Genomic DNA, 20,508 nt, shown 5'->3' with positions numbered 1-20,508 from the left:
TGTAAACCTTAGCGCACGGCGGACAGGCGGGGCTAACGTTGTAAGACTTACTGAATTCCGAGGACGGTGCGGGCTTATAAAACAAACACTCACTATGCCCCTCCCCGCTCGTTCCTCTCCTATGGACAGGGGCGGAGTTAAACTCTGAGGTGTCACTGCTGTGCGTTGACTGAGGCTTAACCTGCCCAAAACGAGGAAGCGACATCTGGACTAACTAGGATTTACCCAACGAGTCACTTTTACTTGTTAACGGACGTTTCCTCACTTTAGCCCAGTTTCGTTGTTGTAAACTTAGCGGGTCAAAATGTCTACGATGGACTTGGAGAAGCTGAAGATGACGGGTGCTGGTCGGGCCATAGCAGTGCTGACCAGCGGCGGAGATGCACAAGGTGACTTAAAAGTCAGCGTTTAAATACATGTAGATATGAACCTGGGGGTTGCAGTAAAAGTTAACATAGACCGGAAATGAAAGCAGGTTCTTAGTGGAGAGTTATTTCGATACTAAGTGACAGTTAGATAGATAAAAAGCGGAGGTCAAAGGTCGCATATAGCGTTTATTTTCCATAACTCACAATGCTGGGAAGTGACCAAGTACACTCACTTTACTCAACTTTATTCAAGCATAATTTTGTGTACTTGTGGCTTTCCTGGATATCTAACTTTTCTGCTACTTCTCAGAGAAACAAATACTTTACTTTGTAACAGACAGCTTCCGTTTCATTACTTTAATTAATCAGTTAAAATTTACGAGCTGCAACGTTAAAGCGATGTACCCTTGAATGCAGCACTAATTGTAATCCCATACATTGTCATGAAATGGGCCATTCTGCATAACGAGTCTTTTTACTCTTGGTGCATTTTGTCACCAATAGTGTTGTCCTTTTAAATGTCCAATGCATGACTTTTACTAGTAACGAAGTGTTCAAAAACTGTAGTATTTCTACTTTTAAATACAAGAATTGAACAGGACTTCCACTTCTGTTAACTCATGCAGCGTCAGGGACTGTGATTAATGTGTTTCCAGAGTGACTGGCACCTTTGCTCAGCAGGAGATAATAAAGTACCCACTGATTTGATTTCCTCATGCAGTGTTGTGGTGCAATAGCTTGTGTGTAATGACTCCAGCATGCAAAAGTTAGTCTCATATTTTTGTGCAACCGTCCCCGATCCAGGGATGAACGCTGCTGTCCGAGCTGTGACCAGAATGGGCATCTACGTGGGGGCCAAGGTTTATCTTATTTATGAGGTAAATAAGCTGTACATTGAATTAGGCCTTAATTCTTTTTTTTGATGATGTGCCCACACTGTCCTTGTCATTAACATACAATTTGGACACTTTTGAGGGATACCAAGGCCTTGTGGATGGAGGAGACAACATCAAACTGGCTCACTGGCACAGTGTGACTAACATCATCCAACAGGTAGGTTAAACTGTTATCATCAGTCGCTGTTGTAAAGGTAAGAGGCCTTTTTCAGAGCAGACATTTGGACCAGGAAAAGCACAGATAATGTCAACGATGGCTCACTCTGCTCATGTGCCACAGTAACAATTATGCTGAATATATGCACAATAGCCAAACTATAAGTTTTTATTTTTTACACCTCTGCTTTTCCAACATGTCAAAACCTCTTTTGTGAAAAATACCTATTGTGCCTAAATTGTATTACAAACTTTGGGTTTTGTCATTTCTTTCTGTTTTAAATCTCCTTGTCTTTTTCTTTTTTTAATGGTTTTAATAGGAGTTTTATTATTTCATCCATGTCCCCTCATCCCTTCTCTTCCTGTCCTTCTCTTGCCTGCTCCTGCGATGATTTGCTCATGACCCTTTATATTTGACACAACATACAGAGCCACGCTTACAGAGCCAGAGTAAAAAGAAATGCTTCTGTCATTCAGCTTGACATTTTTTTAACAGGCAGATTACAATGTCCAGTCTGTCTTGATTCGGTTCGTGACGTTGTTTTATGACTGCAGGGTGGGACTATAATCGGGAGCGCCCGATGTAAAGCCTTCACAACTCGTGAGGGCAGGCTCGCCGCCGCCTTCAACCTGGTGAAGAAAGGCATCACCAACCTGTGTGTGTGCGGTGGAGACGGCAGCCTCACCGGAGCCAACATCTTTCGCAGTGAATGGAGCAGTTTGCTGGCTGAGCTTGTAGAGAAAGGTAAAGTGCTCTCAGGCTACCACTGATAACTTGTCACTGTACTACATATCGCTTCAGAGTACTGCGTATCGATCCCGAGCTCCCTTGGGGTTAGACGGAGAACAAATAGTTGAGCGTAAATCTGTAGTCTCCGTTTGCAGTCCTTTGCAGTCCATGGTCACAGATTTGTAAACCATATGCACAAATCTTTTATGTATTTGTAAGCTTTTCGCATCCGCTGGCAAGCTGCTTTCCCTCCCTCCTCCTGTCTCACTGTTTTGAGTCGCTGACTTCCTGCCATGTGCTGACGTCCACCCACGTGTCTAGATTATATGTTTATTTTACCCATAATAATCTTTATTGTTACAACATACATTTAGAAATTCCAACATAATGTGCCTGCTGCATTTCAATCTGTTACATAGTGTGAGGGCCCTTAACTAAAATTAGGTGATTGTATTAAATACTAATAAAGAGATGCAGGCAGAAATCAGCAGCATCATCAGATCAGTGAGACGAGAGGAGGGAAAGCAGCACGTCACAAATACATATAAAACCTGCGTCCGTGGATTTGTTAACCATGAGTGCAGATTTACACATGGCATTTCTTTTTATGGGATCGACTTAGCATCATTTCAGGTCAATAATATTTATCTATTTACTGCTCTTGTGTTGTATATTATGTATTATTTATGAATTAATGAATACTCCAGCTTTTTCTGTTCTGTCTTTTGGTGAATGTAACATAAAGCAGGTAGTATAACATCCACAACAATGTATGTGTGTGTGTGTGTGTGTGTGCCACTTCAGGAAGGATCACAGACACTCTAGCCAAGCAGCATGGCCACCTCAACATTGTGGGGCTTGTGGGCTCCATCGACAACGACTTCTGTGGCACCGACATGACCATCGGAGCTGACTCTGCGCTGCACCGCATCATGGAGATAATTGATGCCATCATGACAACTGCACAAAGGTCAGACTCTGTGCGAGACTGAACGGCGGCAGCAGCACTGAAGCAGCTGGTGTGCCATCAAAGCATTTGTTATGAGCTCACTGACAAAAATAATACTCACTGGATCAGTCATTCTCATCAAACGAGTTAAAGACAATTAAGATATAAAAAGAGCTCAGTGGTACCCGAATTGAGAAAATATAAGCAGATATATTTATAGGAGTAATAGACATATATGTGTCAGACTAGTTGAATAATTGCTTAGTTGATCAGCATAAAATTAATTGGTAAAAGTATTTTGGTAATCAAAAATGCGACACATTTTGTGGTTCCAACTACTTAAATGTGAGGATTTTCTGTCAGTTTGAACAAAACATGCAGTTTGAAGATGTCGCCTTGGACAAATGATCATTGGCTTGTTTTACAGATTTATAGAAAAGTGATTAATGGTGGATTGCAATGAAAATAGTTATGAGTTGCAGCACTATACCAGACATATCTCAGTGTGTATTTACCGTATACCTGCACAGTGTGATTATTTGTGATGAATGGAATGCAGTTATCTAAGCCAAGTTTTCTTGTAACCCATCTCACCCATTCAAGGCTGTTTTATTTCTGTCATCTTGCCCAGACTTGCTCCCTTGGATCTCAGCGTGTTACAACAATCTGAAAATTCTCTCTTCGCTGCAAAAACTTATTTGCTTTTTTTCCCCCATGTAAATGTTGTGTACCTCCTACAGCCACCAGCGTACTTTTGTTCTGGAAGTCATGGGGCGCCACTGTGGGTGAGTACTACTCTGACCCAGTTTGCCATCCATTACACACTGGCATTGATTAAAACTAATTATTGTATTGTCACTCTGTGCTGTTTCTCCAGATATCTGGCTTTGGTGTCAGCACTTGCATCTGGGGCAGACTGGCTCCTCATTCCAGAGTCCCCCCCCCAGGAGGGTTGGGAGGATCGTATGTGTGCCCGCCTAGAAGGGGTAAGTCAAGAAAACTAGTCAAGACTCCATATTAGCTTCAGGTACATTCATATGTGTGTATTTACAGGAGAGGTCAATGTGATCTGCAGAAACGCTTTCTGGTCTACAACCATTTCAGGAGTAGGGGAGGCTGAATTACCTCTCTTAAAATTAAAATGTTTGTGTTTACCTCCAGAGCCGCATAAAGGGGTCAAGACTCAACATCATAATCGTCGCAGAAGGAGCCATCGACAGAAATGGCAAGCCCATCACCTCAACCTATGTAAAAGATGTAAGTTTAAAGATTAGAAGCTTGAGAATGATGGCTCTTTATACTAGTAATGTCAAAGCAGCTCTGTTCAGTGTTCAGACGTCTGCAGTAAATGAAGGATTCTTTTCATTTATACAGCACTAATTGTTAAACTCCCTCCGTATTTGACTAGTCCTTTGTCAGCCAGCTGCTTGAGACATGCAACCAGAACTCGAGAGTGGATCACTTTAAATACAACAAGATATAGGCGTGAATGGTGGAAGACTGCCTTCAGTAGTTCAGACTTTCCGGACTAAAGCTAAGCTGTCCTCTCTGGTATCACATGTTGTTTTTAAACAGTTAGTGGCTGAACTGCTAGAGTTCCTTAAGTGAACTCAATATGGGCTTAAACGTATGCATAGGTGCGTATAGATGTGTAAGAAATGTTCATACCTGGGTCTGTGTATCTTTCTTGTGCTTTGTCATGGGACCTTCGTGTAAAATAGGCTTTGGTCTCAGTGGGTTGTCTGTTAAAATAGAAAAATAAATAAATGACCTTTACTGTGTATCAACAGAGAATATATTTTGATATTTGTGCCTAAAACTATGATTCATAATGTTCTTTATAAGAGGTTTCTACTCAAATGCTTGTGAAGGACCTTTCTTTCATTGTCTCTGTTGTGCATGCGTGCTAAATGACAAACCCACATGACGATGACGCGCTGTTACATTTGTTTGAAGCTGGTGGTAAAGAGGCTGGCTTACGATACCAGAGTGACAGTTCTCGGCCATGTTCAGCGAGGAGGAACTCCCTCAGCGTTTGACAGAATACTGGTGCGTTGGACAACATGTTTTATTCTTTTCTTTTATAGAGCAAAAATGCAGCAATGCCACATGAAAATAAATGTTCACTCTGTACAAACGGTTCACTTCAGCTATAGTTTGATCATTTAACTGGCCTGGCATTGACATTTAACAGACCTAAGCCAAATCTGCTACCAAAAGAAAAATTATGACAATTGTCTCTCTTTTTGCTTTGTTATGTGGCCATTTTATAAATGCATTTTATAAAGTGAGTAGGAACTGATACTCCTCAACATTCATCATCTATGCATTTAAATGCACATGTATGGACTCACTTGCACTTTCAGAGCAGTAAGTTGGGTATAGAGGCGGTGATAGCCCTGATGGAGGCCTCTCCTGACACCCCAGCTTGTGTCATTGGGCTGTCGGGTAACCACGCTGTCCGCCTGCCTCTAATGGAGTGTGTGGAGATGGTGAGTCAATAATTTATTTTAATTGACTTTGTCAGCAGTGGGAGGTTGCTGTATTTGTTTTTTTCTTTTTTTTTTTTTTGACTGTGCCATCATTTGCAGACTAAGCTGGTACAGAAGGCCATGAATGAGAAGAAGTTTGATGAGGCTGTCAAACTGCGTGGAGGGTGAGAGATAAACATTTTTTGTGTATCTTAAATAGTTATGACAAGACAAAAATGCCTTGAGGTATGTCAAGAAATTTTTGCAACTGCATTGGAATAAATTTTCATTCATATTAATTGTATCATGCACACAATTTAATTTTGTTATGTTTTTCTTTCTGTGCAAAAAAGATTAAAGTGATTATTTGCTTACAGGAGTTTTCAAAACAACTGGAACATCTACAAGCTTCTTGCCTTCCAGAAGCCGGCCCAGTCTGAGGTGATAACACACATTCACAAATGTGTACACACCCACACAGTATTAGCCTAAACACACCGCAAAAGTTACACTCAGGTGTGCTCATTAATACCTGACTCATGTTCTCCCTCAGAGCAATTTCTCTTTAGCTGTCCTGAACGTGGGAGCTCCGGCTGCAGGGATGAATGCAGCGGCGAGGTCTGCGGTGAGGTTAGCGCTCTCTCATGGACACAAGGTCTACGGTGTCAATGATGGCTTCCAAGGACTTGCCAATGGGGCGGTGAGGGATTTTACTTTAAGTTGTAACCTGTTTGAGCCTGAGAGGAAACTATTCAATACTGACATGCGTCCATCTGCAGCTTTTTGAGATGCAATGGCACAATGTAGCAGGATGGACGGGTCAAGGGGGCTCTCTTCTGGGGACAAAACGGTGAGCAACAGGACACTTTGATTTTTATAAAATGAACATATTCAAACAGTCATTAGTGTATTACAAGAGCTGTACTTGAGGCCTTGTGATTTCTAATTTCTGTTTTATGCCCTGTATCAGAACTCTTCCCAACAAGCACATGGAGGATATTGTTAAAACCATCAGCAAGTTCAACATCTCAGCTCTTCTTGTGATTGGAGGGTTTGAGGTATAGAGGAAGACCCAAGCCTTCAAAGAACCAAAACTAGATTACTTGTATATTAATACACAGTGCAGGGAGTGGCGTTTAAGGGGCTTTCAATCTACCTCTTGATGTGGCTTTCAAAGGGGTACGAAGGTGTGCTGCAGCTGTTTGAAGCCCGGAGTCACTATGAAGAGCTCTGCATCCCCATGTGTGTAATCCCTGCCACCATCAGCAACAACGTCCCTGGAACTGACTTTAGCGTGGGAGCAGACACTGCTGTCAATGCTGCCATGGAGGTAATGCTGAGCAGATGGCGAACGAACAGTGTAGTGCAGCTTTCATGTTTCAGGATTATTGAAAAGAGACTGGAAAACATCAAATATCTTTGAATTCTGCATACGTAGTCAAAACAGGGATGACAGAATATTTGTTTAGGTAGACAGCACCCTAATCTATGCCGAGTACTTAAATATTAAAAAGCACATGAACCTCACACCAGCGGTGCTTTGTCCAAAAAAATCCTTTCTATGAGGAGCAAATTGTTCTCTTTGAAGCTGCTCCTTTCTGATCTGTCATTTGCTCTTTGTGGAGACATAATAATTGGGCTCTAAAACTGTATACAGTACAGGATAGGTGAGGGTTAATTTGGTTCAAGTTCCAGTCGATCCTCTCTTCACTTGTAGACCCACATTTTTGACCTTGTCCTCAATTGCCACAGTCTCTTTTCAAGCTGCCATTTCGTTTTTCTCCCTCATCAGGGTTGCGACAAGATCAAGCAGTCTGCCACTGGGACAAAGAGACGAGTGTTTGTGGTGGAGACTATGGGTGGTTACTGTGGCTATCTTGCGACCAGCACTGGTATGGCGGTGGGTGCTGATGCAGCCTACATCTTTGAGGACCCCTTCAACATCCACGACCTGAAGGTGAGACCAAAAAGAAAAAGGATGTTCTGTAGTTTTGTCTGTCATGTTTACAGCTTCCTGTTGGTTTAATTATCTGACTTTCTGACAGACCAATGTGGAGCATTTAACTGAAAAGATGAAGAAGGACATCCAGCGGGGTCTTGTACTGAGGTACTGAACACTCGTTCAGCTATACACCTTGTCATGTGACGCTTCTGTGATGGAAAAGTGGCTGTCCATGTGTCTACTGTAGGTGTAGGTGGTGTGTCAGTACGAAAACAAAGAATTGAACAAACTGGGCATTATCATCTGGTGAACATTGTTGTCTTTACAAATATTATGGAAATCAGTCTAGAGTTGCTGAGATATTTAAGTCAGGACCAAAAGTGGGCCAACTGACCAAAGAATATTGCTATAAAAAATGATTACAATTCCTAACTGTTTGGTTTCTACAGACAAACTCAAAAGCACACGACACATTTTCAGATGCAGTTTTTTTCTTGATTGTTTTCTGTGATAACAGGAATGAAAAATGCCATGAAAACTACACAACGGATTTCATCCATAAGTTGTATTCATCAGAGGGGAAGGGCATCTTCGACTGCAGAGTCAATGTGTTGGGACACCTTCAGCAGGTTCAGAGCCACCATACTTGATACATCTGACAAAATACAGCTTAACAAATGACCGACATGAAATAAGTCTTGCAACTCCACTTCTGTGTTTGTGCGCTAGGGAGGGGCACCTTCTCCTTTTGATAGAAATTTTGGCACCAAGTTGGGCGTGAGGGCTGTCCAGTGGATTTCGGAGAGATTGACAGAAAACTTCCGGCAAGGTAGAGTTACTGTATAAAGCCATAGCTGACATAAATGTATTGCTCAGGAACCCAAAAGAAACCAAACAATGTTGTGATTACGCCTTCTTTTCTCCACCAGAACGTGTGTTCGCCAACTCGCCAGATACAGCATGTGTGCTTGGCCTCAACAGGAAGGTCATCTCATTTATCCCTGTCACTGAGCTGAAGGCTGTGACAGATTTTGAGTAAGTTCACACTTTTTGCCAAATAAAATTATTGTTCATTTTTAATCAATCCTAATATATAAATTATGCCTCTATTTTTCAGACATCGAATGCCCAAGGACCAGTGGTGGATAACACTTCGGCCAATGCTAAAAATGTTGGCCAAGTACCAAACCAGCTTCTGTGAATATGTCCCAGGAGAGATAGAACATGTGACTCAACGCTCCATCAGTATCGATTCTGGGTTCTAGGCTCTCTAAAGCATTAGTACCTCTCTGCACTTTTTAACCCTTATCTGTCCATCCTTAGTTTCTACAGACTGCATACTTTCAAAAAAAGGGTTTCAGTCTGCAGCTACACGTTTACAGGACTGAAAATGCATTCATTTATTGAATGAGGCATTCAGTAGCCTACATATAAGACTGTTCTAATCTTTGTGACCATTGACTTTCCATAGTCAAATCACTGATATAAAAACTCAACCAGATGTGTGCCATGAAGCTAAAACTTCAATCACTACTGAATATATCCTTTAAAGCAGATTGTATGTGGTTTGATAGGGTTTGCTTCAAAATCACATACAAGGTGAATATTGGATTCTCTAGTGAGCCAGAAATAAATTGATCATAAATTTTTTTTTTTTTTTAAAAAGTGCGTCTATATCCATCTATATTGAGTCCCTCAATAATTTGTCAGAATTTGATTATGTGACTCATGGAACCACTTTGATTTTAATTTTCTGTGACTGAAACACCTCTTCTGTTGTTTAGTGAATACTAAACAACAACATACTGAATCCCAAATAGTTCCTGATGGCTTTTCCATCAGTGTTCTGACATTCAGTATACAGTATTCATATTCATATTCATAGTATACAGATGAATACCATCAGAATGAATGTGTGCATGAATGGGTACTGCTGTATGAACGTACCATTTATGAAGTCCATTAATTAATGCAAACTGAACAGCAAATCACAAATTATCAATTTGCAGTTTATTACACTTAACAGTTGCACTTACTGAGAAATTTGTGTATTATGTGTATTACTTTGATAAGTATGCTAAATCTTTAATAAAATGTTATTCAAGATGCTAATGCCAGAAAATGTTCACTGTATTGTGAACAGCCACTGAAATAAGATATTACGTTATAAGTAAGCAATTTAACAGAATAAAAAATGGAAAATTGTATTAGAAAAGCCCTCCATGGCAAACATCACGGCATTAAACTATGAACGCTTACCTATTCTCCTTAACTGTCTACACAGGAACAGTGTACAAAGTAATGAAATGATCTTACAAACACAGCAATTCAATATTTAAGATGCATCTAAGACAAGGTTCTTGTAACTCTCAAAAGTTGAATGAAAATGGTAAGTCATTCCTGCTATTGCCTTTGTCAGTTGTCCGAGGACTCTTGGAGGTGAAGGTAAACTGGAAGTCTTCACTTTGCTCTGGTTGGCCAAACAGGAACTCAGGGCCTATAAAATCATACTGGTAACTTTAGTTCAAAGTTATTAACACAGCTCACAAAAACAGAGATTTGCTTTGATGCTTACAGCTTGAACCCTTTGATTCTGCAGTTTTCTGAAAAGAGATGGACATAATGTGACATTTTTATTCAAGTTATACAATATGAAATATAAGTGTGAAGGGGTCAGATTAAAAATGCAGTACCTTCTTGTTGAAAAAAGAGCCAGTGAATGCAAATGATGAGTCCTGTAAAGAAACTAATTTCAATAATTCCAAAACCAAAAATGATTTCTGTAAAATCACTTATTTGTTTTGTTCACTTCTCACCTCATCCTGTGCTGAGCCCACGTCGAATCCAGAGAACCCTGGGATGCTAGTATCACAGTTCAGAGAGAATGGGAAAGCTGGAGATTTTGCATCAGCATTCCATGGATGTGGGGAGCTTCCAGGACTAAAGCTGAAATGGCAACATGAACAAACATAACTCTCAGACAGTGATGTCTTGACAGTGATTCAAGGTGTTAGTCAATTCAGACAAGGCTTTACTTAAATGGAAACACTGGGGTTGAAGGTACAGCTTTCACTGTTGCAGAGGAAGACTCAGGATTAGTTTCTTGAGATGGTGATTGCTGAAAAGCAGTGAGCCTCTTGTCCTCTTTGCTTAGCGGCTGCTCCTCCTCTACAGCTACCATTTCTCCTAAAATCTCCTGCTCCACTGCCGCCTCTGTGTCAGATACAATGGACTGCTGTTCCTACAGAAAACAGCCAGAGTGTGAGAGTATATCCAAGAACCTCTGAAATTGCATTTCCAATGTAGACCACAAAGGGACTTGATCATTGTAGTAGACAGACATTACTAAAACCTGGCCGTCTGGTTCAGTTTCCTGCTCCTGCTCCTCAGTGTGCATCTCATCTTGCCATCTTTGTTCTGAAGAAATAAATACTTTGATACTGACGTTTGATGTGACATAAGCATGAAAAAAATGTCTCATGTCATGTGTTTGCTGGCATTAACTGAATATCATATCAGACTTTCCTCTTCTTACCATCCAACTGGTGATATGACCGCAGTCCACTGCTGGCATCTTCTGGGACAGGGCTGCAGGTGGTGGTATGCTGGACCTTGTTTGCCTCTTGAATTTCGTCAGCATTTGCTTCTACGGAGGTTTCATGACCATTCTGAGAGATGTTGTACAAGTTTATCAAAGTGGTTACTGGATAGAACAAGAGCAGCTTCAAATTTTACATTTCGTAGTTGCTAGAATTTCATCAGTTTTACAGTACGATTAGTATAGCGTGAAGGATCAGCATACCTTTGTCTGGTTGAGATGAAGAGAGGAGATGTCAGTGGAAGGATCACCATCTCCTGTGTGAGGATCTAACTGTTTCTCTGGTTCTTTTATGGGTTGCTGGATAGAAATACTAGGGATACAAGGGGACTCAATCAGAGGAAAACTGAGCTGTGCTGGAGGGCATATGTTATAATTCATTGTTATCTATAAGTTTCACTTAAAGATACCTGACTGGTAGTTCCTCGGTGGAAGAAGAACTGAGTGCTGGAACTGGTCAGACAGAAATTGAACGTCATAAAGAGCTGTTAATACTTCAGCTCTACGAGAACAAGTTGTGATTACATGACAACTTCCAATTACCAGTTAGATGGTCCAGCTCTTTCTGCTTCAGTGTTATTTCATCATCACAAGCCTTGATCCGAGACTCGATCTCCTCTTTTTCAGCTCGCAGCATGAGCAGATTTTGAGCAAGAGGACTTTGGCAATAATATTGTTTATGAGACTGGAATGTCTTCCTGTAGTTCGCAATTCTCTCTTCATAGACTTCCCTTGTTGGATTACAAATAAGAAATAATTAAGTTTTGTCCATGCAAATGTATTAAACACAATTATTCGCAGCAAACTAAACCCACATATCATGATTGTAGTTGGCTTTCCTGCTCTCCAGCTCTTCTTTCAGTGTCTGCTCATACTGATGAAGCAATCTGTTGGTCACCTTCATGCTAAAGTTACATGGATGACAAGCAGTAATACAGCCATTCAACACTTCTTGTGATAAGCTATAAGTAAAATTTGATGGTATATCACCTTGACCCATCATGGTTTGGCCCATGGATTACCAAGTCACCATACCTTTTAGCATTTGCTTTATTGTGTGTCAGGGTGCTCTGCTTCACCCTGATTTCTTCCTCAAGTTTGTTGATATTTTTGTGGATTGTTTCAATGTAAGAACTCTTCTCTACAATGTCAGCTCTGCAAACTGCAGACAAAAAATGCAAACACTTGATGGACAACATCTCATAAAATACTGTATCTTTACTAGCCTGTCTTTCATACCTGCATTTGTGATTTTATATGACCAGCTTATCAGGTTAAGAAAGAATAACCTTTAAGACACACCTTTAATTTGTTGGTTAATTTCATTCTTCTTTTTTGAAAGCTCCCGAGTTTGAAGAGCTACAAAATACAAAGAACAGTTTTATCTTCAAAAGACAACTATCTACTATACATAATTATATAAGTAAAGGTGTTGACATTCGTCAAGCAAACAACTAGTGATAGCAGAGCTATGCAATAAACTCAATAACTGAACTCACCAAACTGAAAGAGAAGGCTGTCAATATTAATAAATGAGTATTGGTCGTCCATTTTCACACCAGCCTGATGGTTGCTGTTAGCCTGCTAGCCACCATTCAGACGTTAGGAGACTCTCACTGACCCTTTTAACGTATAAGAGCGACAATAGTTTTGATGAGCCGGGAAAAAGAAAGTTTGTTATGATGTCGTCTGTTATTTTAATAAAGACAGTATATAAACAGTATACGGCTTAGCTTTTAAATGTCACTTGGGTGCACTGACCGCGGTTTGGGTGGTCTGATACATGCCAGTAAAGAAAACATTAGTATTAACACAGTTGTTCTGTCAGTGAACGGTTAAGCTAACTGGCGCTAACGTTAGCATAACTAGCTTAGCATTTACATTTGACGTTTGTAGTTAGTTGTGATATGTTCAAAGTAAATGTAACCACTACTATAGTTTTAAAAAATGAAAGATGGATTTATTTTGTATTTTGGTTTATATTAAAGCTAGTGACCATGCTTCACATTTCATACTTCAACCTATAAATTACTTAACATTTACATTTCTATACTGTAAATGACCCCACAAAAGGTTCATTATTTTAGGTGAATTTTCTTATTAATATAAAGGCTGATATGCATTCTATTTTTGATACTGCATTAATGTTTTCTTATTAGCAGTAACTGGTTAATGTACAGAGGAATTATATGCTTTTCTATGCACTGTTGAAAGAGGAGCTTTTATTTTGATAGGCTTGATGTCGGTCTACTGCGCATGCTACAGGAATCTTGCAATTAGGCTACGGCGCTCATAAGAAATAGTCACATAGTGCAACCTGAGCTAATGTTTTCAGTTTCTGTCCCGTAATGAGGCACAAACTCTTACGGTGGTTTTAGTTTATGCAACGTTCAATGTACCAAGTTTGAGTGAGAAAATAAAACCCATAAACTTAACCAGCAGTCGAAGATCATTGCCACGAAAATTACGGGGATCAGTACAGTAAGAGTTTCACCTCTCCAGCTAGCCTGCTAAGAAGATTCCAACGGAGGAAATACGGACGAAAAGGAACAAAACTTCGAAGGAAAAGAACAAGGATAGCGGTTAGCTGAAGACGGTGTGGTGGTGAGAAAAGGACTTTAGAAACAACAACAAGGACTTACGGATAAAAGCTAACAAAATGGAGGGAGACGATGCCATTTCGGGCACCAACGGCAAAGAGGAAAAGATCGCTACCCTTCGAAAGGTAATAGAGGAAGGCAAGGAAATGCTAAAAAAGGAAACAGAAAAAGGTGCTATCAGACAAGAGCTTAAAGAGACTTTGCAAATGAATGAAAACATGTTAACTGAACTGTTAAAGGATGACGGTGATGTTGCCGATAAAGTTAGGCGCTCGGAGCGCACGCGAAATCCCACGGAAAAAATGCTAGCATACTGTAGAGAAGAACAGAGCAAAAGGGAAAAGAAACTTGCTAGCCTGTATGAACAGTGGAAAGCTCTAGCTCGTAGGACACGACAAGAGCTGAAATATGAGCTAACAGAAAGGCACCTAGCATCCCTTGCTGACGAACTAGAGAAAATGAAAATGGAAGTTTTGAAGATGTTCGATGAACTGAGAGCACGAGGCACGCCTGATCCAGAGCTAAGACGTAAAGTTGATGCTTGCGTGGCGGTAACAGGTGACATAATGAGAATCATAAATGAAAGACTGACAGGCATAAATGGCGAATATGACGCAGAACATGAAGCAAGGTGCTTGCGTGAGCTACTTGAACCAGACTATGCACGGTCCATTTACGGCTCTGCCTCTGAACTCAGTCGTCACTCCCATCACTCAAGTGTTGCCGCCAAGCGAGCTGAAGCGGCGGCGAATTTAGCCGCAAAGGAGGCTGAATTTAAGGTGTTGATGGAAGAAAAGAAACAAAAGGAGAAGATAAGAATGCTTGAAGAGGAACACAGGAAAGAATTAGAAAGACATAAAGCAGAATTAGAACACTTACAAGCTGAAAAAGGCTTAAAGGCCGCTAAAGCCAGATTCGAGGCCTATGACAGAGAGGTTAAAGAGGAATCTGATGCCCAGTCTTTTCAGTCATTTCGTGATCCCCTGCCACACAACCACATTCCTCTTCATGCCCCGACACAGCCCTACCAAGCTGCCACTCCACCTTCTCCTAATGACATCTCCTGCCTGGCCCAAGCTGTCCAGGACAGCATTGCTATTAATAGACTGCCAATGCCAGAGCCCACTGTATTTACTGGCAATCCAATAGACTTTGTTGAGTGGAAAGCCTCATTTATGGCACTCATAGACAGAAAGAATATTTCCACTGCTGATAAGCTGCACTACCTCAAGCGCTATGTAGGTGGCTCAGCTCAGAAGTGTTTAGAAGGTACTTTCTATCGCAGTGATGATGCAGCATACAGTGATGCTTGGAACAAGCTAAATCAAAGGTATGGCCAGCCGTTCATCATCCAGAAGGCCTTCAGAGAAAAGTTATCCAGTTGGCCTAAGATTCAGGGAAAAGATGCTGAAGGACTGAGAAGCTTCTCTGATTTCCTAAATGCTTGTCTGCAGGCCATGCCTCACGTGAAGGGTTTGAATATCTTAAATGATTGCGAAGAAAATCAGAAGTTGATAAGGAAACTGCCTGAGTGGTTAGTGTCAAGGTGGAATCGCCAAGTGACTGTACGTCTCACAGATGGAAAGGATTTCCCCAGCTTTAAAGAGTTTGCCAAGTTCATGTCCATGGAGGCAGAAACTGCATGCAACCCGGTCACTTCTCTCTTCGCTCTCCACTCTGCTGAATCCTACAATGACAAGGTAAACACAAGAGTCAATAAAAGAAACAAGGCCAGTGTCTTCAACACACAGACAATAGTGGACAATAGTAATCAGACAACGCCAAAAGAAAAGGTCAAAACTCCATGCATGTTATGTCAAGACAGCAATCATCAGCTCTGCAAATGCCCAGATTTTCTGAAAGAGACATTAGAATACCGACGGACTTATGTCAAAGACAATAAACTGTGTTACGGTTGCCTCAAACCTGGTCACGGGGCTAAGGAGTGCCGGCTACGTCACACATGTGGATTGTGCAAAGGACGACATCCCACCTGTCTTCACGACGACAGCTACAGAAAAGGTGAGAACAAGGTAAAGGAAGAAAAGCAAAATCCAGCACAACACAGTGAAATGGAGCCAGCATCTGCTACGTCCCTCAACGTCACCATCCAAGGTCAGTCAGCAAACACTTCGATGATCGTACCGGTCTGGGTCTCCAATGAAAAGGATCCATTCAGAGAGAAACTTGTGTATGCCCTGCTGGATACACAAAGCGACACGACATTCATCGAACAAGATGTAAGTAATGAACTGCAGCTGACTACTTACCCAGTTAAACTAAAACTCACTACCATGATGGGTGAGAATATGATCTTGAAAAGTGAAAGAGCATCTGGCCTGCGTGTGAGAGGTTTCAGTTCCACTGCGCACATTAGTTTGCCCCCTGCATACACCAAAGACTGTATACCAGTAAACAGAGAGCATATTCCAACGCACGAGACAGCTAAAAGATGGCGCCATCTACACACGATAGCAGACCAGATACCACCACTGCTTAGCTGTGAAGTGGGGCTACTGATCGGCTACAACTGTCCGAGAACGCTTGTGCCCAGGCGTGTCATAACAGGTGAGGATGACGAACCCTTTGCTATTCTCACAGACTTAGGGTGGACTATTGTTGGCTGTTCAGCTCCTCACTCCGACTCACTTCTCACAAGTCACTGCCACAGAGTAACCGTGAGGGAGCTACCTGCGGAGACTCCTTTGGACGCCCTCAGAATACTAGAGACTGACTTTAAAGACACTCACGCAAATGACAAAACAGTCTCTCAGGAAGACTTGATCTTTCTAGACAAGTTAAAGGAAAACATAAAGAAAAATGAACACGGACATTATGAAATGCCCCTCCCGTTCAAAGAAAGGCCATGCTTACCTGACAACAAGCAGCTTGCCGTTGTTAGGCTCAGTCACCTGAAAAGAAAGTTCAATGCAAACGAAAAGTACAAGAATGATTATGTGAATTACATGAAGGACATAACTGAAAGGGGTGACGTAGAAGAAGTGTCTACTGAAGGCACTGATGGAGAGAAGTGGTACATACCACACCACGGTATTTATCACCCCAAAAAGCCTGAAAAGCTTAGAGTGGTTTTCGACTGCTCAGCAAAGTACCGAGGGAGCAGTCTGAATGATCACCTTTTGTCAGGCCCAGACATGATAAACAATCTGACAGGAGTGCTTATTCGCTTCCGGCAACATCGTATTGCTTTGATGTGTGACATAGAAAAGATGTTCCATCAGTTTCATGTCTCAGAGAAGGACCGTGACTACTTGCGCTTCCTATGGTGGAAGAACGGCGACACAAGTACACCAGCCCAGGAATTCAGGATGAAAGTCCATCTTTTCGGAGCCATATCCTCACCAGGGTGTGCGAACTATGGACTAAAGCAGCTCGCCAAAGAACACAGTCACACACATCCACTAGGGTCACAGTTCATTGCCAGAGACTTTTATGTAGACGATGGGGTAGCCAGTGTCGAGACTGAAGAAAAGGCCATCCGTCTAGCAAAGGAGGCACGTGAATTGTGTGCTAAAGGAGGTCTACGCTTGCACAAATTTGTGTCAAACAACGATACTGTTCTACAGAGCATCCCAGCAACTGAGCACGCTACAGACACCAAAGCAAAGAGTCTCTCGCTCAGCGATGCCACTTTAGAAAGAGCACTAGGAATACACTGGAACATTGAGAGTGACTGTTTCACTTTCAGTGTCACGCCCAAGGACCAGCCAGCGACACGACGTGGCATTCTGTCATCTGTCGCCTCCGTATACGACCCACTCGGCTTCATCGCTCCCTATCTCCTCAACGGAAAGAAAGTCCTCCAGGAAATGTGTCATCAAGGAACAGGATGGGATGATCCCATTCCAGAGAGGTTAAAGGCACGGTGGGAGAGATGGCGAGATGACCTTGTGAAACTTGAAGGAATTCAAATAGCTCGCTGCTATCAACCAGCAGACTTTGGAAAGGTAACTAAAGCAGAATTACACCACTTCTCAGATGCCAGTACAACTGGCTACGGACAGTGCACTTATCTGAGACTGGTGAATGAAAGGGGAGATGTACACTGCACTCTTCTCCTGGGAAAGGCACGCGTTTCGCCATTGAAGGTAACAACTATACCCAGGTTAGAGCTTACAGCAGCTGTTGTATCAGTCACAGTCAGTAATATGCTGAAGGAAGAATTAGGCTACTCTGACAGTGAGGATTTTTACTGGACGGACTCAAAGGTAGTCCTAGGCTACATTAATAATGATGCCCGCCGTTTTCACACCTTCGTAGCTAATAGGGTACAGAAAATCCGTCATGCCTCAGATCCCAGTCAGTGGTTTTATGTACCTACTGATGACAACCCAGCAGACTGTGCTTCAAGGGGGACAACAGTGGACGAGTTGCTTTCATCTGACTGGTTCACTGGCCCTAGCTTTCTGTGGAAAAAGGAAATGGAAATGCCGACAGAAGTGTCTTTAGAGCTGCCTGTTGGTGACCCCGAAGTTAAAAAGGCTCAGACTTTTCAGACAGAGACCTCAGAACAAATTAGCCTTGTGGACAGATTCTGTAAGTTTTCATCTTGGTCTCAGGCAGTCATGGCCGTGGCACGTCTGGTGCGACGTGCTAGGAAGGATAAATCCAATGCCCTCTCTACAGTTAGTGAGAGACAATATGCAGAACGACTCATCATTAAAGATCTACAGAACCAAGCATACCAGGAAGAGATTAAGATACTGAGCAACGGACATCAACTTCCAAGGCAGAACAAGCTGTATCACCTGGATGTTTTCCTGGATGCAGAGGGTGTGCTCAAGGTGGGAGGTAGGCTCAGTCGCTCATCTTATCCTACTCCATTCAAACATCCCACAGTCATACCGCAAGGACAACACATAACAAGGCTCATCATTACCCACTATCATGAAAAAGTGAAGCATCAGGGTAAAGGCTTCACCATCAACGAGATCAGGTCCAATGGCTATTGGATCTGTGGACTGAGCAGAGCAGTTGCATCATGCATCCGACACTGTGTCACTTGTCGACGGCTGAGAAGGCCTGTTGAAGGCCAAAGAATGAGTGACCTTCCCGTGGAACGAACAGAACCCTCGCCACCGTTCACATACTGCGGCATGGACTGTTTTGGTCCTTTTTGGACAAAGCAAGGGAGAAAACAACAAAAGAGGTACGGGTTACTTTTCACCTGTTTTTGCTCTAGAGCAATTCACATCGAAATGTTAGAGGACATGTCTACAGACACATTCATTAATGGACTGAGATGCTTTATTGCTTTAAGAGGCGCTGTAAGGCAAATCAAATGTGATCAGGGCACGAATTTCATGGGTGCTAAAAATGAACTGAATGCTGCGCTGAAAGAACTAGACATGGACAGACTGAATGCATTTCTCACAGAGAAACAGTGCGAGTTTGTAATGAACGCACCTCATGCTAGCCACGCAGGGGGTGTGTGGGAACGGCAGATTAGAACTGTGCGTAGTGTCCTGAATGCCACTCTGCTACTGTCCCCTGATACACTCAATGACGCTTCATTGCGTACTTTCTTGTACGAGACCATGGCCATAGTAAATAGCTGCCCACTCACTGTTGACACTCTGAACAGCCCCAATAGTTTAGAGCCACTTACTCCCAACCACCTAATCACCATGAAATCCACGGCTGCTTTGCCCCCTCCTGGCACCTTTGAGAGAGCGGATCTTTACGGGAGAAAGAGGTGGCGTCAGGTGCAATATCTGACGGAACAGTTTTGGAGTAGATGGAAAAAGGAGTACCTCCACAACATCACAGCGAGACAGTGCTGGCATAGCACAAAAAGGAACCTGCAAGTTGGAGATATAGTTCTGGACACTGAGGACACCTTACCCAGGAGCCAATGGAGACTTGGAAGAGTCTCAGAAATCAGCAGAGGCCAGGATGGACTTGTGAGACGAGCCAAAATCCTACTTGGAGAGAGAGAACTGAGTGACAAGGGAGAGCGCACTGGCAGACTTTCGTTAGTGGAGCGCCCAGTCCAGAAACTAGTTTTGTTGCTTGAAGCAGATTAAGCATAATGCAAATGAAATGTGATATAGTTTCTGTGTGATAAAGTGTAAATGTTAAAGGTTATATTCTGTGTGGAAATTATGTGTTTAAAGGTTTCCATTCTGTAAACACTATAATTTGGTGGGAGTGTAAATGACCCCACAAAAGGTTCATTATTTTAGGTGAATTTTCTTATTAATATAAAGGCTGATATGCATTCTATTTTTGATACTGCATTAATGTTTTCTTATTAGCAGTAACTGGTTAATGTACAGAGGAATTATATGCTTTTCTATGCACTGTTGAAAGAGGAGCTTTTATTTTGATAGGCTTGATGTCGGTCTACTGCGCATGCTACAGGAATCTTGCAATTAGGCTACGGCGCTCATAAGAAATAGTCACATAGTGCAACCTGAGCTAATGTTTTCAGTTTCTGTCCCGTAATGAGGCACAAACTCTTACGGTGGTTTTAGTTTATGCAACGTTCAATGTACCAAGTTTGAGTGAGAAAATAAAACCCATAAACTTAACCAGCAGTCGAAGATCATTGCCACGAAAATTACGGGGATCAGTACATATACTTTATTAATGCATTCGCTTATTAATTAATGTAACCGTACACATAACATATGACCCATATAAATAGTGACATACTTTGTAAATTTGTGGCTCTAAAGCAGTCTTAACCTGTTATTTAAATAAGGGAACACATGCTCATTCTGTATAAAATCAAAATAATTATACACCTCAGTGTATGAGTTCTTTGTCTTACAT

At 41.9% G+C, this 20,508-nt stretch overlaps 2 protein-coding genes across 4 annotated transcripts; one reads left to right on the top strand and one right to left on the bottom strand.

Moving 5' to 3' along the window:
• Positions 1-129: 129 nt before the first annotated feature.
• On the top strand, positions 130-9,169 carry pfkla (phosphofructokinase, liver a). The gene is made up of 22 exons (XM_046403135.1): positions 130-389; positions 1,173-1,246; positions 1,344-1,421; positions 1,976-2,165; positions 2,955-3,120; positions 3,840-3,884; positions 3,977-4,085; positions 4,261-4,356; positions 5,056-5,148; positions 5,466-5,591; positions 5,691-5,755; positions 5,948-6,011; positions 6,124-6,270; positions 6,350-6,420; positions 6,541-6,628; positions 6,748-6,900; positions 7,363-7,527; positions 7,616-7,677; positions 8,030-8,141; positions 8,242-8,341; positions 8,442-8,547; positions 8,630-9,169. Exons 1-22 carry the CDS (start codon positions 305-307, stop codon positions 8,775-8,777), a joined length of 2,343 nt encoding a protein of 780 aa, XP_046259091.1. The 5' UTR covers positions 130-304; the 3' UTR covers positions 8,778-9,169.
• Positions 9,170-9,506: 337 nt separating this feature from the next.
• On the bottom strand, positions 9,507-20,413 carry LOC124066610 (protein SIX6OS1). Of its 3 annotated transcripts, none has more exons than XM_046403137.1 (15): positions 20,389-20,413; positions 12,610-12,732; positions 12,413-12,469; positions 12,146-12,272; positions 11,926-12,015; positions 11,654-11,841; positions 11,521-11,563; positions 11,315-11,423; positions 11,048-11,180; positions 10,865-10,929; positions 10,548-10,753; positions 10,329-10,458; positions 10,206-10,247; positions 10,088-10,115; positions 9,507-10,009 (listed from the first exon to the last, which is right to left on the bottom strand). In XM_046403137.1, exons 2-15 carry the CDS (start codon positions 12,659-12,661, stop codon positions 9,882-9,884), a joined length of 1,398 nt encoding a protein of 465 aa, XP_046259093.1. In that variant the 5' UTR covers positions 12,662-12,732; positions 20,389-20,413; the 3' UTR covers positions 9,507-9,881. The 3 variants fall into 3 exon arrangements, with proteins under 3 accessions (XP_046259093.1, XP_046259092.1, XP_046259094.1); XM_046403136.1 differs by lacking the exon at positions 20,389-20,413 and adding an exon at positions 12,872-13,024; XM_046403138.1 differs by lacking the exon at positions 20,389-20,413 and adding an exon at positions 12,872-13,024 and having other exon boundaries at positions 11,521-11,557.
• Between the last annotated feature and the right edge of the window lie 95 nt (positions 20,414-20,508).

This window comes from Scatophagus argus, chromosome 11 (genome assembly GCF_020382885.2).
Source record: "Scatophagus argus isolate fScaArg1 chromosome 11, fScaArg1.pri, whole genome shotgun sequence".
NCBI classification, from domain to species: domain Eukaryota; kingdom Metazoa; phylum Chordata; class Actinopteri; family Scatophagidae; genus Scatophagus; species Scatophagus argus.
Note: the sequence above shows the minus strand (reverse complement) of the source record. Positions and strands in the feature narration are given on the sequence as shown.